Here is a 12,462-nt window from a genome sequence, read left to right as displayed (position 1 = left end):
TGCCTCAGCCCCCACCTGCCACTTAAAGCTTCAAAATCGCCTTTTCCTCGTTGCCAGGCCTAGCGAAACGCCTGCACCCCTACGACTGGGGCTGTCGCGGTGCATTGTGGACGCGGTAGTTTCCGCCGAGGTTATGGTGGCGTTAATTAAGCGTGAGTGCTGGGTGAGTTGAATGGAGTTGAATGAAGTGGACTTCGTTTGCGAACGATCTGTACACTGTAGGCGGTACTTTTCGCGGACCCCACCCTTCCTTACCTGAGTTGTTGGCTCGGCTCTCTTCACCTCTTCCACCCTGTCATCTAACGAGTTTGGCGGTCTGGGGAGAACTGTAACGCAGGGCCAGGCCCCCTAGACTTTGGCTTTCGCCGCTATCCTTGCTGCTGGTGGCTCTTGGGTTGGGGCTCTTGGTCGCGGTTTCCAACTTTACGCCCTTCCTTCAGCAAGGCTTCCGTGGGCTCCTGCTCTTTTTCGAGGACAGTTGTGATCCACATGAGTCGAACTGGGCGGTCTTCCTTGTGCTTTTTCCTCAGGTTAACGGACTGGAGTATAACGAGGACCAGAGATACCTGCTCAGTACCCTGGTTTGGAGGCTTGCGACCGAGGTTGGATGTCCCCGGATCGAATCATCGTTTAATAGAGAAAACTCACCAAAATTAGTTGCTATTAAGTAGCCCCCAAAGCAGAGCCTTGATTTGTCTGAGAGAAACTAAAAATCTCTTTTTAAAAGTTAAGCCTCAGCACTCCACTCCCAACCCCCAAAGCCCTTAATTATGCTGTAAAGGTCGGGGCTTTTTGAACATCTCTCATTATCTTGTGCTGATCTCACTGCATAATGACTTTATGTTTCACTGGTGTTCGAAGCTTTCCTAAGTTTTGGAAAAGCAACTCGTACCTTGGGTTATGCCCAGGACTCTCTTATATGTCTCTCTTTCCCAAAGACTGTTATGGCATCAGGAACCAACACAAGTGGTTTTCTCTTAAAACAGCTTCGCCACAAAATACCAAAGCAACGAATCTGCTGATTGCCAAGGCCAGATATCGCAGGAAAGGAAATGAGAGCTGTGATAAGCAAGTTTCTCCTGAATCTTCTCATCTTTTTGCTGCTGGAGCAGCTAAGAAGAGATCACAGATGAATCCTCAGAGTAAAGCTCATGCCTTGCCACCTGTGAAGAACATTATTCAACTCCCAACAAAACCTTTAAATTCAGAGGAGTGGGATAAACTCCAGGAAGATTTCAAAGGAAAAGCTAATTTTGAAGATTGGATCATTTCACAGATGGCTCACTACAATAGCTCTGTGGATGTAGCCAAATCTCTGCTAGCCTGGGTAGCTGCAAAAAACAATGGTGTTGTAGGCTATAATTTGCTGGTCAAATATTTGTATCTCTGTGTCTTTCAAAAGCAGACATCAGAAGTTTTTGATATCTATGAAATCATGAAAGCCAGATACAAGAGTTTAGAATCTGGAGGGACCAGTCTTCTCATCCGAGGGTTAATCCACTCAGACAGATGGAGAGAAGCCTTGCTGCTGTTAGAGGATATCAAAAAAGTCATGACCCCTTCAAAAAAGAACTATAATGACTGTATCCAGGGAGCCCTCCTTCATCAAGATGTAAACATAGCTTGGAATTTGTATAAGGAAATGTTATGTCAGGATCTTATTCCTATGATGGAAACTCTAAAAGCCTTCTTTGATTTTGGAAAAGACATAAAAGATGATCAGTATTCAAACAAACTAGTAGACATTCTTTTGTATCTAAGAAATAATCAGCTATATCCTGGGGAATCATTTGCACAGAGTATAAAAACATGGTTTGAAAGGTAATTTTGATTTTTTTATATGTATGTTTGTATTTTAACACCTATAGCTTAAGTAGTCTTTTTTTTTTTTTATTGCTGAGATTTTTCAGACTATAGTACTTTTTTCCATCTCTTAGTAAAATTTGTTTCCCTTTTAAGATAAAATTTTCTTTCTCCAAATAAAGTAGCATAAACAGGTTGTGCTAATCTCTACTCATCACATAAAAGGAAATTATAGAGCACTGGTAGTTTTTATGTATTGTTTCCCTTTGGAAGGGCCATTTGTTTTTTGAGGTGTCTAGTATGATCTGAATACTTAGGTATAGCACTTGTGGCTGGAGTTCATAGCAAGTAAACTGGAGCTGTCTTTGGGTCATATTAGTATTTTCAGTTCTTCCGACATGTAGTGACTGGTGTAATGTGCATATATATGTTCTGTTTGAGCTATGCATTTCATCAACTTGGATGGGTAGAGCAGAGGGGGCATCCTCATCAAACCTGACATAAAAGTGTTAACATGGAAAATCGTCATCCTTCCAGTTCCATTTAGATCTTTCTATCATTCAACTGCTTTCTTCAAGGCTCTCTCTGCTTTTCCTTTGCTTTTATTCATGTTACTAGCTACATGCCTATTTATTGCTTTAGTCTTTTACTTTCTTATTTCTTCACCTTTAATTTGTTTTGGGCTCTTTTGTGAAAATTCATTCTTTTTCTCTCTGTTTTTCTACATACTATTTTTATAGACCCTTGAGGTAGCAATCATGTTGAATAATCTTTAACGAATTCGTCGAATATCAACAGAAGAGTTAGTTGTAAAAAATCTTTGAATGTCAAGCATTTTGGATTTTATGGCGTTGTCAATAGTGTTGGTCTTGGAGGTTTAGAAAGATAACTGCTAAAACTGAGAAAAGAAGATTGGAGAGGGATTAAAATTAGAAATATCTGTTTGGAGGCAATTGTAGGTTTGAATGAGAGATAAGATCTTGAATTAAGAACTGGGGAGGTAGAGGAAGCAATAGAACCAATAGGAATCATGGTAATATGTATAAGATGAAAGAAGAAAAGTAAGTTGATTGAGTAAATAAATCAATAAGTAGTTTTGAATGACTCCAGTTAGGCTAGGCACTGTGTATATTTTGTGATATAAGATCTATTATGACATTCACAACTGGAAATGTAATAATTTGACAGTTAAATAATAGTGGTATAAAATGGTAGTGTAAGAGAAGAAATTACTCTGGACAAGAACAATCTCTGGCAGCTTTATGGAAAAGGTTAGCGTTGCGTTTAACTTAGAGTTTACACTTAATGTCAGCTGCTTTCGGCACAGGTCCTGTGAAGGTAGATTTAGACTCGAAGATGAGGGTCTGATGACCAGAGGAGAAACAAAGGGAAGAAGGAGCTCCAGAATAGGGTACTGTCAGCTCCTTAGTCCTATTATAGTATATCAACCACTCTTCTAATTAAACCATTCTAGGAAAGTATTCTGAACCTTTCAGAGCTCTTGCCTGCTGAATTTCTAAACACAATGAATATCTTTGGATTCTGTGGAAAGCTGACCTGATGATTTGGTTTTATAATCTTTTTTTGTAGTGTTCCTGGAGAACAATGGAAAGGACAATTCACTATAATCCAGAAAAGGTAAAGGCCAATATTTTATTTTTAACTTATTTGGTTCAGGTTTAATAGGTTTTCTTGCTACTGTTTAAGAAAATTTTATGAATACCTTAGAGATAAGATAATTAACAGTTAGAAAAACCAAGAAAAAAAGCCATGTTTTACACATGGAGAATTTGCAAAATGTTTTTCCTTTAAGCACTGTGAGCCTGCTGTAAAGCCTCAGGGATGTTTTCCCCTGGTTGTGTTTTAGGAATGCCTTTAAAAACTTAGTCTGGATGCCCAGCAGTCTACTCTTTTGGGTTTTCTGGCATACTAATATGTGATATCAGATTTACAAAAATATTAGATGCATGCGATGATCATAGAGGTTATGAGATATATATATATATTTACACCTTTCAATTTCTTCATGTCATAGTATTATTCATTTTAGAAAAAGTTCTTTCCCAGGACATAATTTAACACAAATAATTGTAATTACAGTGGTCAGTGTTCGGGCTGTGGAAAAACCATAGAGTCTATTCACCTAAGTTCAGAAGAGTATGAATATCTCAAGGGAAAAATCATGAGGGATGTGATAGATGGAGGTGACCAATACAAAAAGACGACACCTCAGGTGAGTCTGGACCAGGTTTTATTGCATTCTTGGATTGCTTGTCTAGAGCTGGGCTTGGCAGTTTCTTTTTTATAAAAGGCGAGATAGTAAATATTTTAAGCTTTATGAGCTGTACAGTCTCTGTTACAGCCTTTCTGTTCTGCTGTTTTAGTGAAAATAGCTACAGACAATACATAAATGAGTGAGCATGGCTGTGTTCCAGTAAAATTGTGTTCATGAAGGTAGGCAGTGGGCTAGATTTGGCTTGCTAGCTACAGTTGCCAACCTTTAGTGGAGAGTGCTTTAGAATTTCATAGAATAATTAAGTTAAACTATCATCAGTCTATTGAAGTCAGTCCTATTTCATCTGGACATAAGTGCACTTAAGCCAAAAAGATAAATCTTTATTCTTTATCTAAGTGCTTCCAGAAGACGGTGTTCAGTAAACTCCCATGAAAAGATTATGGTTTCTTATAACTTTTCTAGTCAAGGAAGTTTAAGGTAACTTAACAAAATTCTTTTCTTAAAGAATCTTAGCGATTCTTTGTCATTTTTAAATAGCTCTATTTTGCTAATCTTTAATACTTTATGCTGGTTTACTAAGATTTAAGTTGAAGAATTAAGATGTTGTTACACCTTGGGTAAAGGTCATCGTTGGGGAAAGGGTGCCCATCATCTCACCGAACGCTTTTATCTTCAAGTTACCAAATCAAAATGAGGAGTGAAAATTGTTCTCTTCTTACCTTGACATAAAATTGTCAGAACATGACCCTAGATCATATGAAGACCTTTAATTCTCAGAATAAAGTCAAGATCCATAAAAACATTATCTTCATTTTATGAGATACCTTTTAACTGACTTTATTGATAAAATTATAGGTAACATTTATTAAGTGGTGCTAAGTTCTTTACATTTATTATCTTGTATCTTATTTAATCCTTACAGTCATCCTGTATGATACTATTTTATTTCTGTTTATTTTTATGGACACAGTGATTGAATCTTTGGGAGATTAAATCTGCCTAAGGACATCTCGCTAATAAAATTTAGGTCTGACCAAAACCTTTGTCATTACACTTCAATGCCTCTCATGGAATGAAAAATTACAGAGACAGTCTATAATTCCCTATATATTTGGTAGCCAACTGGTTGTAGCAACTCTTTAATGCCTTAGGAATTTCTGCCAGCTAAAATATGATTTAAATAAATTTCCTTTCTCTTATTGAACATCTGTTGAACCCTTCCGAAGTAGGTGTTAAGACAGATGCTGTTTGCTACCAAAAACTTAACTGTTTCTGTTATGGACTAATTGAATATTCTTCCCTCCTTTCAAATTTTTTATTTATTAAAACTTTAAACCTAAACACAAAATGAAAGAAATAGCACAATGGACATTTAGAGTAACCAGTTGTTGTTATGGCACATGTGCCTTCTCTCTATATATGTGTTTTAATGGATTCCCACAGAATCCATTAAAAGTAAGCTGTAGATGTGTTACCTTAAATGTTTCAGTAAGTATCTTCTAAGAGTAAGAAAATTGTATGTAATTAAATATGATTTTCACATTTAAGAACCTTACCATTAATTCGTTGTCATTTAATAAAAAGTACATACTCATATTTTCCCAGTCGTCCCCCCAAAACGTATCTATTAACTTTTTCCCTTTTAATCCAGGATTTGACCAAAGTTCACTCATTGATTTTGATTGTTATATCTCTCTAAATTTGTAACAGTCCCCTCTGCCCTTTTTTGTTTTTGTTTTTATGACATTGACTTTTTTGAAAGATCTAAGTGGTTTGTCTTGTATAGAACTTCTCAAACTTTGTACCTATGAATCACTTGAGGATCTGGTTAAAATGCAAATTGCTATTCAGTTGTCTAAGTGGATGCTGAGATTCTGTATTTCGAACAAGCTCCCAGAGGATGTGATTCTGGTCTTTGAACCACATTTGGTGTAGAAGACTGTGGACTAATTGTCTGATTGCTTTCCTTTCATTAATTCAGTATAAAAGCATTTGGATATACTACATGGGTGATGTTGTGCGCTTCTTATTGAATCACAGAAACCACATAATACCAGATTGTGCTCACTATTGCTGATGCTAAATTTGATCACTAAGGGGGCAACTGCCAGATATCTCCATTGTAAAGGTACAACTTTCCCTGTATAATTTCCTTTTGTAGTTTTTCCCTTTGTGATTTTTATAATTAAAAATTAACCTGTGGAGTAATATTTCAAGACTATGCAGATATCCTGTCACCCATTATTCTTCACTCATGTTTTTAGCATTACGGAAACGATCTCTACTTTTGGAGGTTGCAAAGTGATTTTCTAGTTTCATTTCCTCTACATGGATTAGCTGGCATTACTCTATAAGTTTTCCTTTTTCCCCTCTTTCTCCCTCGTGCTTTTTATCTTTTTTATTTTTTTATTTTTCTCTTTTGCTCTTCAAAAATATTCTCTGTATGAACATAAGGACTTAAAAAAAATTAACCGTGTTAGAATCCATAACTATTATTTTTTTTTTTTTTGGTGCTCAAATTGTCTCATTTAGCCTTTGGGAGCCCCTTCAAGACAGTTCCTGTGTCTTTTCATTTCTTCCCCCAGCCTCATCAATTTTTTCTTCCAATCAGTTTTAGGGCATTTCTATGGCTTCTGGTACAAGGTGTCCTAGGCTCTCACCTTGAAGTGCTCCTGCCCTAGTTGTGGCTAAACATTGTAATTCTTTTTTTAAAATGAATAGCACTTTAATTCTGGATTAATAGAAGGAAGATTTGTTACTTTTCTCTGCTGACAAGGACTTACAACCCAGAGCAAATCTTCCCTTTGAAAAGTATTATTCTGCCAGAGGAGTCCTAGGCTCCTGACTGGTGAGACTAGCAGTGTACTCATACATTTAATTACCATAATTTGCAAAGCAACTGAATATATTCACAACAGAATTGGGACATTTTATGGCAAGGAAAATTATTTTCTCCTTTTCTCTTTTCAGGCATCCTTCCCCTTTCCTCCTGCAATTCTCTAATTCTGTATCCCATTTCTTGTCATCTGCCTTTTACTTTTCAGGTGTTAACATAATAATGACAATTACTACTATTTACTTGAATGATTACCATGTGTCAGGCACTTCTAGGCCTGATAAACTCAAAACAGCCTAGCAAGAATATCACCATTTTGAAGATGGTGAAGGTCAGGATAAGAAACATATCCATGGTTAAAGAACAGTGAAGGAAGGCACATGGCTGGATTGGATCAGGGTTTAGTTTTTGTAGTACTGGTGAAGCAGAAGGGGCAGGGATGGATCTAGAGCACTTCTCTTGGGTTGAAGTGAAGCTAACTCTTTTTCTGGGATTAGAGGGAAGGAATATGGATAGTGGACCTAGTAAGTTAGTAGGTGCAGCAAAAAGTTTGGAGCATTTATTCAGTCTAATTTCTCTGAAGAGCCTGAAGCAAATTGGTCATTTGAAGGCGAGAGAAGGGATGATAGTCTAAGGGAGATTGAGGAGTGTTTTAAGCCTTGGAAGTCTGAATTATTTGTGAGAGGATTGGAGAAAGTGTTACTGGGTAGTGCTGAAGCCCCAACTGAGGCTTCGACCATATGTTTTTAGGGGCCTTCATCTGTGAGCCATTTTTAGCAGTCCTAAGCCATCCAGATGTATAAACAGAGAAGGCAGATGGATGAGATAGTATGGGATTTTGCTGGGCTGGTACAGTTCAGGAGGAAGGGAAAACGAGTTGAGGGTATAGGTAAGAAGGTGGCTCAATTAATGGACCATTAGATCAAAGTTGATAGGAAGGAAGTAAAGATGGGTGTGAGCTCACTGATTAGGAGACTTTAGAGGAAAGAGTGGAATGAAGGCTCATGGAGGTTGAAGAGCAAGCATCAAAGAGGTGAGAGTAGAAATTAGGAAATTTTTTGTTGAGAGGGGGTTGTTGCTTACATGTGGCAACATGATAGAGACCAAGTGAAGGTAACTTAGACAGAGTATTTAACATGATCACCATGGGGCCCAGACTAGATAGGGAAGGATGGAAGGCTAGAGAGCACTGCCCAAGAGGGTTCAAGGGACTGGTAATCTCGATGTGGGGTAGAAGAAAAGGTACAGTGAGAATAAGAGTGAAAACTGGAAAGCTGAAAGAGAGCAGGTGAAATATTTGAGGCTAATGTTTCAGAGGAAGAGCCATTCTAGGCCCTGGCCAGATTCAGGATTGGGCTACCAGGGTGTGGTATGCACCCAGGATAAAATTTAGCTCCAGACTGTCATTTCCCACAGATTGTTCTTGTGGGTTTTTTTTGTTTGTTTGGGGGTTTTCTCTTTCTTTTCGTTTCTTTTCGTTTCTTTTCTTTTCTTTTCTTTTCTTTTCTTTTCTTTTCTTTCCTTTCTCCTTTCCTTTCCTTTCCTTTCCTTTCCTTTCCTTTCCTTTCCTTTCCTTCTTCCTTTCTTCCTTTTCTTTTTTCTCTTCTCTTCTCTTCTCTTCTCTTCTCTTCTCTTCTCTTTTTTTCTTTTCTTTTTCTTTCCCTCCCTCCCCCCCCCCCCTTCCTTCCTTCCTTCCTTTCTTTTTGCTCACCATTTGTGTTAATTTGCTAGGGCTACTGTAACAAAATACCACAGACCGGTGGTTTAAAGAACAGAAATTTATATTCACAATTATAGAAGCTAAAAGTCCAAGATTGGTAAGTTTGATTTCTCCTGAGGCTTCACTCCTTGGATTGGAAATATCCATTTTTCTTGCTTTGTACTCATGTAGCCTTCCTTTGTGCTTGAGCATCCCAGCTGTCTCTTTGTGTGTACAAATTTCCATTTCATCTGAGGACACCAATCAGGTGGGATTAAGGACCTATCCTTATGACCTCATTTTACCTAAACCACCTTTTTAAGGGCCTTATCTCCAAATACAGTCACATTCTGAGATACTGGGGTTTAGGACTTCAAAATATGAATTCTGAGCTGGCTGCAATTCAGTCCACAGCACCATTCATTGAAAATAGGTATTAAAACTACATCATGTTGAGCATTTTAAATTATTTTGTACTGGGAATAGCTGGAATTGCCTTCAATATTGCTTTCTAAAGCTTGCATATAATTTGGGAATGTGAGGTGTAAACCAAGGAGTAAATACTAAATTTATGTTGAGTTTCTTTGTATACTTAAAAAAATTTATGATCTTAGCTGACCTTCTTAAGCACCTAAAATGAGCATTATCAAAATTGTTTCAAGCTTATATGTTTTCACCAAATCTCTTTTGTTGAAACCAAAGTAAATGAGATGTCACCCTCTAATTAATTAGTTCTCAACATTGGACTTTTGTTAAGAGTAGTTTAGGAGATATTTTAAAATTACTGGTACCTGGACTCCATCCCTTAGAGATTTTGGTTTTAAGTGTAAATGTTCAGTGGTGTTAAATACATTCACATTGTTGTGCACCCATCACTGCCACTCATCCCCACAACTCTTTTTATCTTATACAACTGAAACTCTGTATGCATTAAACAATAACTTCCCATTCTCCCTTCCTCCCAGCCCTTGGCAACCACCATTATACTTTCTGTCTTTACGATTTTGACTGCTATAAGTACCTCATAGAAGTGCAATCATACAGTATTTGTCTTTTTGACTGCTTATTTCATTCATTACGTCCTCAGGTTTCATCCATGTTGCAAAATTGCAAATTTTTTTTCCTTTTTAAGGCTGGATAATATTCCATTGTATGTATATATCACATTTCGTTTATCCATTCATCTGTCTGTGGACACTTGAATTGCTTCTGTGTTTTAACTATTGCAAATATACTGCTGTGAACATGGGTGTACAGGTATCTCTTTGAGATCCTGCTTGCAATTCTTTTGGCTATATACCCAGAAATTGAATTGCTGGATCATACACTAAATTTATTTTTAATTTTTTGAGGTACTGTGTTCCACAAAAGCTGTACCATTTTACATTTATGTCAACAGTGCACAAGGGTTCCAGTTTCTCTACATCCTTGCTAGTACTTGTTTTCTGTTTTTATTTTTTATTTTTTTATAGTAGCCGGCCTGTTGGGTGAGGTGAAATTTCACTGTAGTTTTGATTTGCACTTATTGGATAATTAGTGACGTTGAGCATCTTTTCATGTGCTAATTGGCCATTCGTATATGGTCTTCGGAGAAATGTTTATTCAAGCCCTTTGCCCGTTTTTGAATTGGGTTTTTGGTTTTTGTTGTTACATTTAGGTGTCCTCTATATATTCTGGATATTAATCCTTTATCATACATACGATTTGCAGATATTTTCTCCCAGTCTGTGGGTTGCCTTTTTTACTCTGCCGTTAGTGTCTTGATGCACAAAATTTTTAAATTATGAAGTCCAATTCTTAAATTTTTTCTTTTGTTACCTATGCCTTTCATGTCAGATCCAAAAAAATCATTGCCAAATATAGATTGTAAAGCTTTTGTTCTGCATTTTCTTCTAAGAGTTTAATTGTTTTAGGTTTTATATTTAGGTTTTTGATCCATTTTGACTTAATTTCTGTATATGATGTAAGGTAAGGGTCCAACTTTGTTCTTTTGCTTGTGGATATCTAGTTTTCCCAGTACCATTTGCTGAGAGACTATTCTTCCATTGAATGGTCTTGGCACTCTTATCAAAAATCATTTGATCGTGTATGAGATGGTCTGGGATTGTTTCTATTCCACTGGTCTGTAGCTCTGTCTTTATGCTAGTACCACATTGTTTTTGATTACTGTAGCTTTGGAGTAAGTTTTGAAATCAGAAAGTATGAGTCTTTTACTTTTGTTCTTTGTCAACATTGTTTTGGCTATTCAGGAGCCCTTGAGATTACATGTGAATTTTAGGATGGGTTTTTCTATTTTTGCAAAAAACATAGGGATTTTTGTAGGGATTACATTTAATCTGTAGATTGTATTGATATTTTGACAGTATTAAGTCTTCTAGTCCATGAACATGCAATACATTTCCATTTGTCTTTAATTTCTTTTTAGCAGTATCTTGTAGTTTTCATTGTACAAGTTTTTCATGTCCTTTATGAAGTTAATTCTTAAGTATTTTATTTTCTTCAATACTATTGTAAATATAATCGCTTTTGTAATTTTTCAGATTGTTCATTGTTAGTTTATAGAAGTGCAACTGATTTTTGTGTGTTGCCTTTGTATCCTGTTAGTTTACTGAATTGATTTATTAGTTACACTGTGCGTGGAATCTTTAGGGTTTTCTTTGTACAAGATCATATCATCTGCAAACAAAGATAATTTATGCCTTTCTTTCCAGTTCAGATGCCTTCTTCTTTTTTATTCTTTTTCCTTGTTTAATTGCTCTGGCTAGAACTTCCAATACTATGTTAAATAGAAGTGTTGAAAGCAGGCATACTTGCCTTGGTCTTGATCTTAAAGGAAAAGCTTTCAGTCTTTCACCATTGAGTACGATGTTCCCTGTAGGTTTTTTATATATGGACTTTATGTTGTAGTTTTTGTTCTTAGTTCATTGAGTGTTTTTATCATGAAAGGGTAGTGATCGCTTTTTCAATTGAATGATAATGTGTTTTTTTTTTCTATTAGTTCTATTGCTATTATAGTATATGTTACTGAGTTTCATGTACTGAATCATCCTTTCATTCTAGGAATAAATCCCACTTGGTAATAGTGTATAATCTTTTTTTTTTTTTAATATCCTGCCGAATTCTGCTTGCTAATATTTTGTTGAGGATTTTTGCATCAATGTTTATAAGGTATGTTGGTTTGTAGTTTTCTTAGTGTCTTTCTCTGGCTTAGGTACCAGGATAATGCTGATCTCATAGAATGAGTTTGAAAGTCTTCTCTCTTCAGTTTTTTGGAAAAGTTTCAGAATGATTGCTATTAGTTCTTCTTTAAGTGTTTGGTAGAATTCACCAGTGAGCCCTTTAGTTCTAGAACTTTTTTTGTTGGGAGATTTTTGAACTATAGACAGATGTTATCAGCTTTTTTTTTTCTTTATGATTATGCCTCTTTGTTAGTAAAAGCAGCAAGCAGCACACAGATCCCTGATAATTGGAGGACAGGGTTCTTTTTACCTACCCACCTGCCTCTCATAAGCTGTTTACAAGCTAATTCAGCAAACCCTGTGTACTACTGTCTGCTATATGGCTTAGAGTGAGGGATAAGTAGCTGCTATTCTGTGCTAAGAGTAAAACTGACTGGCCTTAACTATAATTTATCATTCAGGGCTTCCTCAGGAAGATGCAAGCCTTGCAGACTCCAGAGTTCCGAAATAGTTACTAGTTAAATCAGCCAGATTTTGTCTGTGCAATTGCTGTCTGGTGCTTTCTTCTCTGCCATCTTTCCCTCAATTTTGATGAGTTTTCTCACACACACACGCTCTTGTGGAACTGTCACCACAGTCAAGATAATGAGTATATCTATCACCCCCCAAAATTTCCACCTGCCACTTTATAATGACTCTCCCACCCATG

General features: G+C 36.6%; 1 protein-coding gene across 1 annotated transcript in view; it reads left to right on the top strand.

Moving 5' to 3' along the window:
• The first annotated feature begins 803 nt into the window (after positions 1-803).
• PRORP (protein only RNase P catalytic subunit) overlaps positions 804-12,462 on the top strand; it is a 108,002-nt gene continuing 96,343 nt past the window's right edge. Inside the window, exons 1-3 of the mRNA XM_016152075.2 lie at positions 804-1,821; positions 3,394-3,441; positions 3,904-4,036. Of these exons, the coding sequence (XP_016007561.2) occupies positions 833-1,821; positions 3,394-3,441; positions 3,904-4,036 (1,170 nt within the window). The 5' untranslated portion in view covers positions 804-832. The remainder of the gene's footprint in view (positions 1,822-3,393; positions 3,442-3,903; positions 4,037-12,462) is intronic.

Source organism: Rousettus aegyptiacus, unplaced genomic scaffold (assembly GCF_014176215.1).
Source record: "Rousettus aegyptiacus isolate mRouAeg1 unplaced genomic scaffold, mRouAeg1.p scaffold_m13_p_3, whole genome shotgun sequence".
Lineage (NCBI taxonomy): Eukaryota > Metazoa > Chordata > Mammalia > Chiroptera > Pteropodidae > Rousettus > Rousettus aegyptiacus.
The sequence above is the reverse complement of the archived record's forward strand: the minus strand, read 5'-3'. Positions and strand labels throughout refer to the sequence as shown.